Raw genomic sequence first — 18,321 nt, 5'->3', positions numbered from 1 at the left:
CTAAAGATCCAAAGAGCTGAAGTAATTATTGTATTTATTCAGAAAATTAAGACCTATTTAAGCCTGTTTATTCATAAAAGAACTAAGAAAATGCCTGATTTCTTAAAAAACTCTAATTACATTTGATCTATAGACCATTTTCATTTCTTTTAATACCTTCTACTTCGTGGGCTCTGAATGACTAGTCATTTTTGCTTATTTGGTTTTAAGGTTTTATTCACGTATTTCTCTTATACACAATAATTTCTGGATATACTCTACAATCCAGTGGCACTGACCTCCCTGATACTCCTCAAATAAGACATTGCATGTCCTGACTATAGGCATTTTCACTAGTTTTCCCCCAGGCCTGGAATGTTTAAACTTCTGTTTGATTCCTGACTCTCCTGTCTCTAGCCAGCTTTGTTCAGCTCAGGCCACCTACAGGTTAGAGGCCAGTTCTATCTAGTTGACAGTATGCAGTTGTTTCTAAGTTGTCTCCTCCATTAGACTGGGAGCTCCTTGAGAGCAGTCTTTTGCCTGTCTTTGTATTCCCAGCATTTAGCATAGTGCAAGTTGGATAGTAGGTGCTTAATATAAACGCTGACTTACTATTTGCTCCCTAGATCTGCCTTATTTGCATAATTACAAAGAAGAGATCAACTGGAAATAGCAATACACCAAAATCAGCATCCATTCTCCTGGGAGAAAAGTGAAGGTTCAATCACCAGGAAACAATTAGGAAGCCATTTGTCATTTTGGCTACTCTTGTGCCTTTACTTGCATATATGGAGGGTTATTAGATCCAACCACACCTGAAAATTCTGATTCAATCTCTCAATATATAGGACAATTTAATGCAAATTAGAATTTAACTGTTTTTGTCAAGACCATATAAACTTAGTTTCCAGTTTTAAAGTGTTTTAAATTAAATTACTTTAACTAATGTAATTGCCCCAATTTAAAATCAATATTTGTCATTTATCTAGAATTTTAAGGGTTACAAAGTGCTTTAATTATATTATCTCATTTGATCCCATGATCCTATGAGGTAGGTATCATATCCATTTTACAGATGAGGAAACTGAGGCTCAGAGAGGCTCAGTTTGATTTGGCTACAGTCATAGAGCTAGGAAATGTCAGAGGTGAGATTCAAATGCCGTTGCCTCTTGGAACCAAGTCCAACCCTGTGCATTGTACCATTATCTCTCAGAGACAACATAACTAAAAGGTAAAAGAATCAAAAGTAATTCACTCAGATTTACTACATTAGAGTAGAATAAATATTTAAAGTTCAATTCATTACCTAGAAGAGCAGTTTCAAAGGCACTTGAAAATTTTATTGGCCATGTGGGTTGCTGAATATTATCCTCTAGTCTTATACCTCTTGCTACTTCACCAAAGTAAGTGTTTGAATAAGGTGATTAGACACTTTACCAACTAATATGGATACTTTTACCAATACTTCCTCTTTCTTTAATATAGCCCAGATGCAAAAGAAACATGCATAACCTTTTTTTCCATATAAAAAGCAAGCTTAGTGACCACTGCAAATATAGATATATTCACCATAATCAATAACTGTGGAAGGGCAAAGAAACCTCATATAAACTAGTTATGAAGAACAAAAATTGAAAACCTTGAAAAGCAATGCAATGCATTTTCTTTGGAAATGAAACTTTTTTGCCTCTACTTTGTTGGCTTTTATCTCCTATGATCTTATTTAATAATACTATGGAGCCCTTACTGGATCTACAGCAAACACTACATAAATGTTCTTCCAAACAGCATAACTTCTCAATAACATCACTTATCCATTATAACCAAACTCTATGGAAAAGTCATGAAACCCTGCTTCAGTGCTATATAGTCAATCACCTATTTATACATATTGTTGATATGGAACTAGCTGCTCCTTAAAATTTTGTTTCATCTAACACTGGTTTCTCAGAACTAATTAAAGACTTGCTCAATTTTCTTAGTCACCATTTGTTCTTATGGTTGACCCATAGAATTTTACAAATTCTGCACACAATATGCTGAAGGGCTTATGCTAGATCTCTTGGAAATGAGTGGATGCTAATACAGTGCTTATCATGTCTATTGCTCATCCCTCACTCTTTCTACGTGACACCACAATTTTTGCAGTCACCTCCATTTCCAGTCACAAATATTTCTGAATAATGTAACTTATTCATACCCACCACACCCCTATTTATTTACTTTCAGGTAACCCAGAAATTTAATTATTTGGAGAAAAAGTTATTCCATGGCTTGTTTTCATTCAGCATCACCGGAAAGAATAATGATGTTAAAATAATAGACATTCATTTCAGGGAGAAGCTTTAGGGTAACAAAGAGCTCTTTGCATTTTTCAAATCCAGCTTGTTCTCCTCCTTACGATCAATTCCATTCCTAGCTCATTGTCCATCCATGCTGACTCAAATTTCAAAACATTACTGTGCTATTCTGCCCACTGATCAAAACCCATTTTAATAATAAAAATAAAATAAAAACTAAAGTGTGAAGATAGTGCTATCTCATAATTAATATTATTAACACTTGTGATGTGAGCAGTGATACTTGTAAGGAAGAACCTAGAAGGAATAAGTGGAAAGTTTTTTTTTTGTTGTTGTTGTTGTTCAGTTATTTCTGACTCTTTGTGACCCCATTTGGGGTTTTCTTGGCAAAAATACTAGAGTAGTTTGCCATTTCCTTCTCCAGCTCATTTTACAGACAAGGAAACTGAGGTAAACAGAGTTAAGTGACTTGCCCAGGGTCACAGAGCTAGCAAGTATCTAAGGCTGGATTTGAACTCAGGAAGATGAGTCTTCCTGACTCCAGGTTAGCACTTATCCACTGAGCCAACCAGCTGCCCTGGAAAGGAAAGTACTGCTCCTAGAAAAGGCATTATATAATTGGTATCTTAGCTTCCACCTGGTTCATTCACCTCTTAACCCTTTGTAATATGTATTCTGACCTCATCACTCAACTGAAACTGCTCTCTTCACTGGCAATCAAAGTTACCAATGACTTCTTAATTGTTAAACCTTAGTGCTCAGTATTTTCTCAGTAATTATCCTTCTCAACTTTGCTGCATGTCAAAATACTGACCACTCACTCCTCTCTTCTCCAAATTTGCAAGAAACTACTTTCTCTTGGTCTTCCTCCTGCCTATATTACTCCTCAATCTCCTCTACTACTTGATCGCACAGATTACATCCCCTAATGTTGTTCTCCCAGACTTTGTCTTGGCCCCGCCCCCAACCCTTCTTGGTGATTTCATCAGCTCCAATAGGTTTAATTGTCATTTCTACACCAATGATATATCTATATATCCAACTGTAGTCTCTCCTTTGAGCTGCAGTACTATATCACCCCTTAGTTCCTTGTTAAATATTTTAAATCGGATCTTGTGGAGCTATATCAAATCCAATGTTTCCAAACCAGATCTCCTTATTTCCATTTCCTATCCCCACTCCAAACCTAACTCTCTTCCAGTCTTCACTATTTCCATAGAAGGTACCACTATTCTTTCAATCTCCAGGATTTGTAACCTTGATGTCATCTTAAATCCTTATATTTCCTCAGCTCACATGCAATCAGTTGCCAAATCTTGCCACTTCTACCTCCATATCTCTTAAATCCAGTTGCTTCTCTCTACTCACCAGCTGCTACCACCACTGAAGTTCAGACCCTCATAATCTCTTACCTAATGGGGTATTTCAATGGTCTCCTAGTTGGTCTTCCTGTCCTAGGTCTCTGACCATTTCAGTCCATTTTCTCCACTGCTGTTCAAGTGATTTTCCTTAAGCCGAAATCTGACCATGCCAGTCCACTGATCAGTCAACTTCCTAGTGTCTCTTGGATAAGATATAAACTCCTCTGTTTACCTTTTAGAGTTCTTCACAACCTTGAGTCAACCTATCTTTCTAACTATATTGTACATTAATCCCCCTTCCCACATTTTGCAATCCAGTTAACTTTGTCTTCTCTCTATTCATTAACCACAACACTCCATCTCCCATCCTTGCACTAATCGTCCCCCTTGCTAGAGATACACTGTCCTTGAATCCAGTTCATAGAATCTTCTTTTTCTTAAAAACACAGCTCTACTACTGCATGAAATCTTCCCTGATTCTCTCAACTGCTAGTGCTCTCCTTTCCAAACTGTCTTGTGTTGAACTACTTTATATTTATTTTCTTTATATTCACTCTGTCTGTACTTATACTCTTCTGACACAATATAGACTTATGAGTAGGAATTGCTTTATTCTATACATATTTTATCTCAGCACCTAGCACAGTGCCTCACATATATTAGTCGCATAATAAATAGTTGCCGATTGATCGACTGGTTGCTTCTTTCCTCTCCCTACTTGCTGAATCAGAGCTGGGGAACTAGGTTGAAGGGTGCTGATTGGTATGGTCTTCACTGTGACCCCAAGGTAAAATTAATCCCAGGATAGACTCTAAGAATGTTTTGATGATTTCAAATTCTAATTCTTCTCTATTTGACCAGTTTCAGAGAGTTTGAGAGATATTTTTTTTTTCCTTTTCCAAGCTTCAACCCTTCACTTTGTCATGTCTGAGTTTCATTTGAGCATAATAATTGGTTTTTGGGTACCTCTGGTACCTTGTCAATTACAAAACACAATTACGTGTTTGATGGAAATTTTCACTAATCTTCCCAAATCTCTAAACTTAGACCTTAATCCCAGGAGCCATTCATAACACAGATGGCAGTAACTGTTTTTCATTTGGGAAATGTACATTTCTTCCTCCTCTTCATAATCTAAAAAAAACATACTTTTTATATTTTGCCTGTGTCTTTTTCATTAATATACTCTCTTCTAAAGCAATAGTCATAATTTTTTGAGGAGGCTGTGTAATCTGCTTAAAATAATATGTAACAGAAGGGAAAGCAGACATCCTTTGGGGAAACTGTATATAGTTCGAGTTTTCATGTAGAAAAGGAGACATTTACAAATATATAATGGGTAGCTATTCTGTATATGTCCTTCAGTTGTTTTCTTTCTGCATTCTCTCACATCTTGGGCCTCTGAACCAGCAATTTCCTAATGGCTTCCATTCATGTTTAGAAAGGTAAGCTAGTATAGGTAAATTTCTAATTGCAGTTTATGAGAGATTTGTAAAACATATGCACCTCATTATAATTTATGACATACCTGTTATCATGGTCACCTAGAAATAAAATTTTCTAGTCTACCAAAAATTTTGCAAAAAAGGATAGAGATATTTCAGAGGCCATTTAACTCCTCAGAATAACAAAATCATTGTACCTTCAAATCAGAAGAGAGAAAAAATATTCTTTTAGTCCTTAAACATTTTTTTTAATTCCATGGAATTTCTGGTTATGTTTTGAGTCTTTTCATAACTCAGGGAATTAGTTCATCAAACATTATATAGCAATTCATCACCTCCCCAAATTAAATTGAAGTACATTCATTTTAGACAATGTTAAATAGAGTGAAAATCAATAATATACAAATCACCAATAAACTCTGAATGTGACTTTTTCTGAGTGCCATCTATATAGAATACTCTAACAACTAGAATTATTCCAAAATGGAATGGACTAACTCAACAAGTTGGCCTTTTTAAAAAAATTATTATTAGAAAATCTTCAAGCAAAAGCTGGGTGATTATTTTTAGTGGTATTTTCAAGGTCATTTAGTCAATAAACCTTCATTATGTACCCAATAAATGTCAGAAACTGTGCTAAGCACATGGAATACAAAGAAGGACAAAAGACAAACAGTCCAGGCTCCTAAAGAGTCCTAATGAGGGTAATAACATGACAACTAGTTATATACCCGGTAAGTTGAAGATAATCCACAGAGAGAAGGCCTTAGAATTAAGGGGGTAGAAAAATTTCTTGTAGAAGGTAGGCTTTTAGTTGGGCCTTGAAGAAGCCTAGGATATCAGAAAATAGACATGAGGAGGAAAAACATTCCCAGGCTTGGGGACTGCCAGTTAAAATGCTCAGAGTCAGGAGATAGAGCACTCTCTTCAAAGAACATCAAGGACACCAGTTTTGCCAGACAGGGATTGGGGTTGTGATGGGTGGAAGACAAAATGTAAGAAGACTGGAAAGGTAGAAGGGAGTAAGGCTGTTAGAGTGTTCAAATGCCAAACAGAGGATGACAGGAAGCTACTGGAGTTTAACTAGTGGGGGTGGGGTGTGTGACAGGTGTGCACCTGAGCTTTGAGGATAACTTTGGCAATTAAGTGAAGGATGGACTGGAGCAAGGAGATACTTGTAGCACAGATACCAACCAGTAGGCTATCGCAATAATCAAGTTGTGAGCTGATAAGAGCCTACCACAGGATGAAGATCATATTAACGAGAGAAGGGGGAAAATATGAGAAATTTTATGAAAGGAAAATCAACAATCTTTGGTAGTATGTTGGAGATGGGATAGGAAAAACAGAGGATTCAAGATACCTGGGATATGAGCTTTGGTCATGAGGAGGATGGTGATACCTTCAACAGTGAGAGGGAAGTTAGGAAGAGAAGGTTTGGGAAAAATAAATAATTTAGATTTGAACATGCTGAGTTTAAGATATCTATGTGAAACCCAGTTCCAGAAGTCCAATAGGCAGAGATGCAAGATGGGAAGTCAGGAGAAAAGTCAAGTAGATCTGAGGCTCATCAACATAGAGATAATAATTGAATACATGGGGACTTGATGAGGTCAGCAAGTGAAATAGTATAGAGGGAGAAAACAAGAGAGCAGAGGACAGAGTCTTGTGGCATACTCATTGTTAGTGGGTATGACCTAGATGAAGATCCTGCAATGGAGACTGAGGAGAGATCAGACATGTAAGATGGGAAACAAGATAGAGTAGTGTCATGAAAACCAGGAAAAGAAGAGAGTGTCCAGGAGAAGAGGATGATCAACAATGACAAAGGATATAGAGAGGTCAAGAAGGATGAGGACTAAGAAAAGGCCATTAAATTTGGCAATTAAGAGAATATTAGCAATTTTGGAGAGAACAGTTTTAGTTGAATGATATTGGAAGCCAGACTAAATAAAATGAGGAAGAGAGTAGGAGAAGAAAATGAAGTTACTTATTGTTGATGGCCTTTTCAATGAGTTTAGCCAAAAAAGGGAGGAGAAATATAGAATGATAACTAGAAGGGAGGGATGGATTGAGTGGGGAAGATAGAGGGCATAATCTGCTAGAGAAGGGAGATGAAATGGGATCACTTATGCAAGAAAAAAGGTTTACTTGGCAAGATGGGTTGCCTCTTCATTTGAGACAGGGGTGAATGAAGAGTGTCAGGGGGCATCTGGGAAATGCAAATTGAGGAAGATATAAGAACAAACTCTTGCCATCTCAATTTTTTTCAGTGAAACATTAAGCCTTTCATTCTTCAGTTAGGGGCTGGACTAAATGATCTCTAAAGTCCTTTCCAAGGCTGACATTTTATATAATAATAGTGAAATGCACTATGGTGTACCGGTAGAGAGCCTCTTTTAGGTAGTGAAGTTAGTATGACTTTTTAAGTACCATATACAGAAAGCAAGGATTATAAGATCAGACCACCTACCTTATTGAAGGGGATAGATTTCATTTTTAATTGGTCTTGGCTGTTCCTGATGATGCTGTCCTATAATTCTCCATGGATAATAAAGGTTATGGAACTACAGAGACTAAATGCAGGTCATAGAATAATATCAAAAGTTATATGTATATATACAAAAGTATATAAGGAGGCTGCTGTATTCCAAATTTGTTTATCTCAAAATGAACATTCTTGATGGGATTTAAGAAGTTATATTTTTAACATCTAGAATAGGAAACATCCTACTGCCTTTTAATATAATTCCCATAGCAAGTGCTTGTTTTAATGAATTTGATTTTCAGAGATATTTGTTTTTTATTACTATGAAATCTTATAAGAGATTCATTGAACTATACATATCTTCTATTCATTAGCAAATATCAAAACTGATAGGATTTTAATATTGTTGTTCAGTATAGACAGAGAAATTATGACATATCCTATTTTCACAGTTATATAAAGTTATTTTAAAAAATAATTTGAATGAATTATTGAACATGGAGTATTTGTGAGTTGCTTTTAGATTTTTGTAAAAAGTCATTCTTTCTGTTTGATTAGCAACTGTGAAAATATTTGGTCCTTGAATATGATAACCTGTATATAAGTATACAGGTAATAGTTAATTTAAATAATTTAAATGTTCTAAGTTGACAGAGGAAATGAGGGCTGGAATAACACAATGCTTTTTTCCTTTGAAGCACTGCAAGCATCTTTGAAAAATAAATATGAAATAGCAGACAAAGAAGAAAAGGTTCTTTAAACTTACTTTCACTAGTTGAATAGTCCTGGGGATCGAGTATTCCTGATTCTTGAAGTGATCTAATACAGGAGTCTACCAGTTCAAGACCAGTTGTGAGTTCATCCTCTATATCCTTCTGACCATCTATTTAAAATAAATACAAAAAATTTTAGCCCATAATCAACAATATCTTTTCATTGTTTTCATTATTTGATAGTCAAAAGCAGCCTAATGAAATATTTTTACCTCAGTAATTTCTCAGATCACTATCACACTCTATTCTCTCTTTCTCTCTTTTTTTTAGGTCAGGAACAATTAAGACCATTTCTCTTGGGGGTTCTAAAATTAGGCGAGAAATTGACAAGAACTTAACCAAATCCTTTCCAATCATACTTATCTAAATAAAGTTTTTCATAAAGAATGAAAAAGTTTAATTTCAGACTATTGCCATGCTTATCTTATTTCTTTATATCTTTTATTTTGTAAGTACAGTGAAATTAATTCTGATTCATATGTAACTTTAAATTTCCATCACAATTCTATACTTTACCTTGTGTTTGCCAATGAAACTGTTCTTCTGTTGAACTGCAAAAAGAGAATAAATATGTATAACATGTTGATTTTTTTGATGAATCTATATTATAACATACAAAAGCACATTTTAAGAATATGTGGAATCACTGTTTTTTTTCCTACATCATCTCTGAAAATTGGCTGATTTATTTGATATTCAAATTAATGTACATTTAGGTTATATTCATCATAAATATAAAGCATTAATGTGCCAATTTTCATGAATGAAAAGGCTGCTATTAAAGCCATTACCACAAAAGACCATGGAAAGGCATGTTATTCTCACCACTGATATGAACATTTTGGATAATAACAAATACATTGTTCCAGTTTCATTATACTAGGAGTCTGCCACTATTTTAAGTTTTTTAAAAGGCAAGTTGGAATTTTGCCATAGACTTTGCAAAGAGTGCAACATATAGATTACATATAACATTTTTGGTAATTTGCCTATTTAAGTATTAAAGCAAGGATTTTTAGTCTGCATATAGTTATGTAGTAGAGCTTGTAGTTGTTTCCATTTTAATATTTTATAGCTATATTTTAATGTAATTGGGTTTCCTTGTAATCCTATGTATTTTATTTTACACATTGAAAAGCATTATTCTGAGGATCCATCTATAGGCTTCTTAAGATCGTCCAAAGGGTCCGAGACATAAAGAAGGTTGAAGATCCCCTGGATACAATAAAGGGAAATAAAATATATCCACTTTCTCTCTTTAAGCATTTTAAACAGTGCTCTCATATTGATAAATTAGGATTAAATTTTTATAGTAATAACATTACTTACAGAAGCTGAAACTAAAATGATTATAAGCATATTCTGATATGTTTAAATCCATATAAGTACTTAGCATTTTTTCACATCATTTTTAGCACTCAGACAATTTCAGACTCAATTGCCAATTTGTTGTCAATGGGTTGGTTCAAAAACACTTTGAAGGAAATGTCTCTCCTAAAGGATAGTGCTCATATACATTTATATTAACTACTTGTCCCTAAATACAAATGTGTGGGCTTGCCTTTATTTTTGTCTTATATTTTATGAGCTACATTTGACTGTTGGTATTCTACATGATAGGAAGCATCACATACATCACACGAAACTCAGATTTTTTTGAAGAGCTGAATTATATTTGTATATTAAAATGCAAATACATTTATAAACATTATTGGCTTTTTAATGGTAAGATAAGAATTAGTTCAAAACCAAGAAGAAAATGTATATAGTGTATAATCTAAACAACCTAAATCTAAACAATTCAAACAAGTAATTGACAATCAAAAAATGTAACAAGGATAGAAGAAATGACATTAGCAGTGATTACAATTATTTTAACCACAAGTCTTATCATGTGAATTAATCACAACAACAAGGATACCAAAAGAAAGGACCCTGAAATATCATGAATAAGCAAACATCTGAGTTACTTGTCAAATGAAGAGAGAAGCAATATTGAGTTATTTCTCTTATGAATAATGATTTCTGAAATGATGATTAGTATTTACTAATAAGGCAGAGATGAACAGTGAAGGGTAAAGTCACTTTAAAGAAAGCTTGGTAAAACTTTGAAGTAAAGAAAACTCAGGAACATTTAAGGGTGAAAGTGGAAGGAAGATAACAAAGAGAAGAAAAATTGAAAAGATTTGTAAAAAGCATTACAATGAACTGTTTTCTCCACCCATGATAACAGAAATTCTATACATGGTCCTTACTGCCACAATCCTAGATTTGCTTCTAGGAAAGGTAAAAATAGCTGAGAGAGCATAAGTATGGGAAGAAGCTCAGCTGGACTAAGCATTCAAAGAAGAGTTCTGTGCTGAAGGTAACAATTATGAGGGGATTAGGGGACCAAGAAACAAAACATAAGAAGGAAGGGAAGATAACAAAGGCATGGAAAACTCAGATCCTATTAATACTAAAATTAGGGTCCAGGAAAATATAAATAACCACTCACTTATAAGTCTACTTTCTCATTTATACAAAATCTTTATCCATGAACCAATGGCATCTTTCAAGAGCGTATTGGTAGGGAACAATCAGACTTTTGCAAGCAGTATTCAGAATGTACTTCATCATTAGTATTTTTAAATAAACTGAAAGATGTAGAAAACAGAAAATCCCAATGTATTTATTGTTTTGTGAGTCTGAAAAAATATTTGAAAACATAAGACAAAGTGCTGCCTTGCAGATTTTTTTCCAACAAGGTAACCCTCATCAATACATCAGAATCACTTAAGAGTCCTTGAAAGGTACAATAGCACAAATACCATCTTCAATGACCTTCCTATAAATATGAGCTGGGGAAAGAAACAGGGCATATGCTTATTGAAGGTGTTAACTGCTGTAATGGAAGACAATCAGCACAGAATTCAAGTTGAAGAGGGATTCTTCTTGGAAGATGCCATCCTTCAAATGATCCTATTTGGGGGGGGGCAGGGCAATTGGGGTTAAGTGACTTGCCCGAGGTCACACAGCTAGTACTTGTGTCAAGTGTCTGAGGCAGGATTTGAACTCAGGTCCTCCTGACTCCAGGGCCGGTGCTCTACTCACTGAGCCACCTAGCTGCCCCAAATGATCCTATTTATATATGACATTGTGTTGACTTCTTTAAGCCCCAGAATATTGCAAAGTCCCTTGGAAGAATGTTGCCATCAATCAGAATTTGACCTGACATTCACACAGAAAACACCAAATGGACAAGTAATTTCTATCGCACAGATTGTAACACGCATTTGGCTGGTATGTCCATGACTATCTGAGGCATACATTCCCGCTACTTTTTTTTATAGAGAAATTTTTTTGTTGTTGGTTTTATTTTGTTTGTTTGTTTTTTCGCAGGGCAATTGGGGTTAAGTGACTTGCCCAAGGTCACACAGCTAGTACATATGTCAAGTATCTGAGACCGGATTTGAACTCAAGTCCTCCTGACTACAGGGCTAGTGCTCTACTCACTGCTCCACCTAGCTGCCCCTACCACTATTCTTTTTTAATACCTCTATCCTATCAGTACTGATGTGTTATACCAAGTCATAAAATATAATAGCTAGCAAAAAAAATTTAAATGAATACCATACATGTGGAGTGCAAGGAAGAGGAAAACAGGAAGAGGGTGAGTGTACGTAAAAATATAACCAATGAGAAACTCTCAGAAAGAACAGGAGTGAAAAAAATATCATTTGGAAATTACACAGTAAGAAGAGAAGATGGAGTGGTCATGTGGCAAGGGATGACAGATGGACATCCAGAGTACCCTCATGGTATGTTCTTGATGTCAGGAGAAATAAAGGTAGCCTTCTAGCATATTGAGGGAGCCCACTATGGAAAATTTATTGGAAGTCATGGATAAGTGTCACATAAAATGGTCAGCTAGTGATTGGATGAAATCTGCATTGTTCCAAAGAACTTCCAAATGAGATCACAGAAACATTTGTGTATTTGGGCATGCAATAGTGTATATATATATATATATATATATATATATATATATATATATATATATATAATATATATGTGTGTGTGTGTGTGTGTGTGTGTGTGTGTGTGTATACATGTGTATGTGTATATACACATATGTATGTGTATATACATATATATGTGTGTGTATATATGCATATATATATTGCTAAAATATTTAGATATAAATTTTACATGGATGTTCATTACAACTATATAGGTATATAAGAATTGTGTGTGTGTGTGTGTGTGTATATATATATATAAAATATATATATATATAAAATATATATATATATATATATATACATCCATGTAAGCACAACCCACATGTATACATATATGTAAAAAGAATTACACAGACACTGCTACATGCACATGGGTTTTAAAAGAAAATTCTATCCTTATAAGGCAAGTATATAGCTCTTTATAATAATTTAGTAATTATGTTTCAGTATACAATGGACAGTAAGGCAGCTAGCTGGCTCAGTGGATAGAGAGCTGGGCCTGAGGTGAGGAAGATCTGTGTTTAAATCTGGCCTCAGACACTCATTAGCTATGTGACTCTGGGTAAGTTACTTCACGTCTGTTTGCCTTAATCCACTGGATAAGGAAATGGCAAATCTCTCCACTATCTTTGCCAAGAAAAACCTATCCAGGGTCATGAAGAGTTGGACATTATTGAACAACAATAATGAAACTGATAAAATATTGAATATAATGCATACTATTTTAGGAAATACAATGTTTTTCCCTATAATTCTTTTGAATAAGTCCCAATTTCATAATGTAGCTGGCAAAACAATACTTGTATATTTACATGTATATAGACATCTGTAATTATATCTGCCTGTAGCATACCTACAGGAAGAAAGAGAGAGTCACGCCCAGGTAGCAAGTTATATCTTTATCTGAATAACATGCTGAGGGAATACTCAGTCTGGATGAATTATGATTTCAACAGATTTATTTTGAGTGACCTGTTAGATATATGGTGAACGTGTTATAATAAGCAATGACGTGCAAACACAATTCCTTTGTATGCACTGTCTATGCACATCTTACCTATGTTTTCCCCTCAGAATGTCAGTAACTGATGAGAGATCTTGATACCAGGCAGTGACAGGGATTATTTTGATAATGAACATCTCTGTGCAGTTATTTTACTAGATCTGTTGCTCTGCTCAAGGAACTGCTGTGAATAACTCATTGGTTTCACAAGAGTAAGACTTTGACATTTTTAATCTTCTTTTTGGTAGTAGACCCTGAATAAATGTATGAAATGAACTAGATCATGCCTTTAAATCTGTATCTAGGGAACAAATGGTTGATGTAAGTGAATATAAGAACTCTGCCTCAATAGACATTGCTCCTTTCCAGTGTATTTTCTGCTGGACTGATCTTTTAGCAGCAAATTGGGAACTGAGTTTGAAATTTTCTTAGTGACAAACAGCAGTAGTATATAATGATGATAATTATGAAATTCTTTCTAATCAAACTCTTATTTAGTTTTAATAAATATAACTTAATGGAACAATATCATGTCTACCTTCCAAGTCCAAAGCTTAGAACTGAAAGGCTCATTTAAATAGTATACACACACTATACATTTATTATAAACAGAAGACTTTTTCCCCACTAAGGCAGGTCTATCTTAAGAAGATGAGAGATGTCAAGGGCACCATGAAGTAGAGGAAAGTGCTGAATTTGCAGTCAAAAGATGAGGTTTCAAACCTTTGATATACTACTTACCACCACTGTGATAATAGGTAAGTCACTTAACCAATTTGGGTCTGTTTCCTCATCTGTACAATAAGGGGATAATATGTGATGATGTCTAACCTTCTAGCATGGATTTATACTCCTAGATCTATTCTCCCCAATAATATCTTTTTTGACAAAGATGGCCATATTAGAAAGTTAGCAGAATAGCTCAAATCAGTTAGAGTTGGGATGACAAACAACTTCTCAGCCCTGGGACAAATTTTAGACCCTCTTCAGTGCATCATAATGTTTTCATTAATAATATATTATTGACTAACTAAAACTTTATCTAACTTCTGCATTGTCAACCTGAACTACCTCTTAAGGTTTTTAAGGCATTCCAAATATGCAAGCACCCTGGTTTAAATATGACTAGGATATTGTCTGTGCTCCTTTGATACTCACTCTGATTATCACAACTCTCAGAATACTTAATACATAATATTCTCAAAAGAGTAATTTGCTTATCTCCTGCTCAGCCTTACCACTTTTAAGGTGTCAGAGTTAGAAGGAATTCTATCCTTATATGCCCTACATTCTTCTCCTTTCTCTCAAAAAGTTATAGAATCAACATCAAGAATCAATTAAGCAAATTCAAAAGAATGAAAAAATAGAAAATATAAAATACTTCATTGGAAACACAACTGACCTGGAAAATAGATCCAGGAGAGATAGTGTCAGAATCATTGCACTACCTGAAAGCCATAATTACAAAGAGGACCTGGACAGCATGTCATGAAATTATCAAGGAAAACTGCACTCATATCTTGAAATCAGAGGGCAAAATAGGCATTGAAAAAATACACCAATCACCTCAGGGAAAGAAATCCCAAAAGAAAAACTCCAAGGAACATTATAACCAAATTACAAAACTATCAGGTCAAGGAAAAAAAATACTTCAACTGACTAGAAAGAAACAATTCAAATATTGGGGAGCAACAATCAGGATTTTGCAGGACTTAGCAGCTGCAACATTAAAGTATCCAAGTCATGGAACATGATATTTTGGAAAGCAAAGGGGCTAGGACTACAACCAAGAATCACTTACCCAGTGGAATTAAGCATAATACTCCAAGGGGAAAAATGGCCACTTGATGAAATAGAAGGATTTCAAGCTCTCATAAGGAGAAGACCAGAATTGAACAAAAAAAAATTGATCTCCAATATCAAGACCCAATAGAAGCCCACAAAGAGAAAAAGGAGAAAGAAAATATAAGGGATTCAGTGGAGCTGAACTGTTTACATCCCTACATGGGAAGATAATAGTTGTGATTCTTAATAATTTTTCCACTAATAGTACAGCTAGAAGTAATATACATAGACAGAGGACATGGTATGAAGTGAATTTGAGGTAATGACTCAAAAATAATGAAAGGGTGAGAAAGAGGAGTACACTGAGGACAGAAGGAATGCAGAGGTAGGGTGGGGTAAATTATTTCATACGAAGAGGTGAAAAAATCCTATTATAGTGGAGATGGGAGGGTAAGTGATGGGCATCACTTGAACCTCACTTTCATCAGTATTGGCTCAAAGAGGGAACAATATACACACTCAGTTGAATATAGAAATCTACCTTACCCAGCAGGACAGGAAGAGGGGAGGAGAGTAAGTAAAAGTGGGGGGAGGGAGGACCTGACAGAAGAGAGAGCAGACCAGGTAAAGTGAAAGATAGAAGCAAAACACTGTTGAGGAGGGAAAGTGTAAAAAGAGAGAGAGGACAAGCAGGAGGAAAAATAGAATAGATTACAATCAGTAATCTTAAATGTGAAAGTGAATGGGATGAACTCTCCCATAAAAAATAAATGGATGGCAGAATGGGTCAAAAACCAGAATCCTACAATATGTTGTTTAGAAGAGACACAGTTGAAGCAGAGAGACACATACAAAGTAAAGGTAAGGGGCTGAAGCAGAATCTATTATGCTTCAGCTGACATAAAAAAAAAAAGAAAAGCAGGGGTAACAATCCTGATCTCAGAGAAAGCAAAAGCAAAATAGACCTAATTAAAAGAGATAAGGAAGGAAACTGCATCTTGCTAAAAGGTACAATAGACCATGAAGTAACACCAATACTAAACATATATGCACCAAGTGGTATAGTATCTAAATGCTTGAATTTCTTATACTTTCTTTTCTCTTTTTCCCTTTTTAGGCTTCTTTTAGATCTTGATATTGGAGATCAAAGTTTTTGTTCAGTTATGGTCTTTTTTTTTCTTTTCTTTTTTTGGCTCTTTTTCCTTTTTAGGCTTCTCTTGGGTCTTGATATTGAAGATCAAAGTTTTGGTTCAATTCTGGTCTCCTTATGAAAGCTTGAAATCCTTTTATTTCATTGAGTGACCATTTTTCCTCTCTTGGAGTAATTATCCTTCATTCTTGGTCATATGCCTAGCTCCTTTGCCTTATGGAATATCATGTTCAATGACCTTGGACACTTTAATGTTGCAGCTGCTAAATCCTGTGTAATCCTGATTGTGGCTCTCAGATATTTGAATTGTTTCTGGCCACTTACAGTATTAAGTAAGTTACAGGTTCATGACCAAACAAGAGATGGAGAGCATTATGCAATATAAAATAGGTATTTTTGATTATATTAAATCAAAAAGCTTTTGCACAAACAAAATCAATACAACCAAGATTAGAAGGAAAGCAGAAATCTGGGAAACAAACTTTATTGCAAGTGTCTCTGATAAAGGCATCATTTCTCAAATATATAGAGACCTCAGTCAAATTTATAAGAATACAAGCCATTCACCATTGATAACTGTTCAAAGGATACGAACAGGTAGTTTTCAGATAAAGAAATAAAACCTATCCATAGGCATATGAAGATGTGCTCCAAATTGGCACTTCTTAAACTGTGGGTCATGATCCCCCATGAAGTCCTGTAACTGAATATGGGGTTCAGAAAAAATTTGGCAAAAGTAAAAGGTTTCTGGAACACTCAATGACCAAAAATTAATTCAAAGTCAAAAGGACAATGAATCCGAGATGAAAAGTGTCTGGCAGTGATTGTCCAGGTTGCATCAGGTGACTTTACTGAAGCCTTGGTTCTGAACACACAACATGCATACTTTTCACTATGCATTCTGTCAGGCCATGCAATGCGAATAAATGCTGCTAGAAACACCTTGGCTCAGATTCTAGACTATTGTATGTTATAGATTGCAGTGTTTTTTTTTATATGGTACATACAAAATTTTCTGCTCTTATAGAATTATAATAGTTTAATTATGGAAAATAAAGACTTTTAATATTTTCCTACCATCATTCCTCATCATGTAAGTATCAGATTAGTATATCTTTGGACTGTATTGTGTTAGAGTGTTTGATTTTAAAAATTGCTGTTGTCTCCTTCTTTTACAGAAATGTAAATGTTTAATAGCAACAAGTAAAGACTAAAGCCCTTTAAAAATATTTCTCCACCATCACTGCTGTATGTGTATGTAAGTGTGAACATCAATTTTATAAATTAAGTAAAAACAAATATAATTTCATTAACTAAAGCTAGTATTGATCTGAGAAATTATTAATATTTATTTATATTTTAGGACAAAAATATTTTTTGGTTATAGACAAGTAGGTAAGTTTAGACAGAAGAGGTAAAAATATTGATAACAATGTGGCAGAGTCTTCACTACCAGGTTGTAGTACAACTAAATTAAAAGAAAAAGAAAATATGTTGAATCATTTTTGCAATATGGATTTACTTCTAATAATGATGACGTATGGAAAAATCTCTTTGCTTAATTTGTAATGAAGTTTTGGCTGCAGAGAGCATTAATCCAGCCAAACTAAAACAATATCTTAATACCAAGCATGCAGTGTACTGCAATAAACCAAAGGGATATTTTGAATGACTTTTAAAAATCTTCAAATAAAGAAAAACAATGTTTTGAGAAATTTGTTATTGTTAATGAAAAGTATTTACTTGTATCTTGTAAAATTTCTTATTTAATTGCAAAATCTAAAAGCCCTACATGATAGGAGAAGATTCTGTGTTACCTGCTGCTACTAAAATGTCAGAAATAGTTAATGGGAAAAAATTGGGGGATGAAATTCATAAAATTCCTTTATCAAATGATACTGTTTAAAAAAAGAATTTCTGAAATTAGTAATGACCAAATCTAGCAGCTTGTTACCAGGCTTAAGGGAAGCCCAAAGTTTGAAACTCAGATGAAACAACTGATGTTTCTAACATGACACAGTTGTTACTTTATG

At 34.5% G+C, this 18,321-nt stretch overlaps 1 protein-coding gene across 1 annotated transcript in view; it reads right to left on the bottom strand.

Moving 5' to 3' along the window:
* Nucleotides 1-18,321, bottom strand: part of LOC118838198 (catenin delta-2-like) — a 197,137-nt gene that overhangs the window by 146,378 nt on the left and 32,438 nt on the right. Inside the window, exons 2-3 of the mRNA XM_036745428.1 lie at nucleotides 8,863-8,897; nucleotides 8,340-8,456 (exon numbers count right to left, since the gene is read on the bottom strand). Coding sequence (XP_036601323.1) covers nucleotides 8,340-8,456; nucleotides 8,863-8,897 — 152 coding nt within the window. The remainder of the gene's footprint in view (nucleotides 1-8,339; nucleotides 8,457-8,862; nucleotides 8,898-18,321) is intronic.

The sequence above is a fragment of the Trichosurus vulpecula genome, chromosome 1 (genome assembly GCF_011100635.1).
Source record: "Trichosurus vulpecula isolate mTriVul1 chromosome 1, mTriVul1.pri, whole genome shotgun sequence".
NCBI classification, from domain to species: Eukaryota; Metazoa; Chordata; class Mammalia; order Diprotodontia; family Phalangeridae; genus Trichosurus; species Trichosurus vulpecula.
Note: the sequence above shows the minus strand (reverse complement) of the source record. Positions and strands in the feature narration are given on the sequence as shown.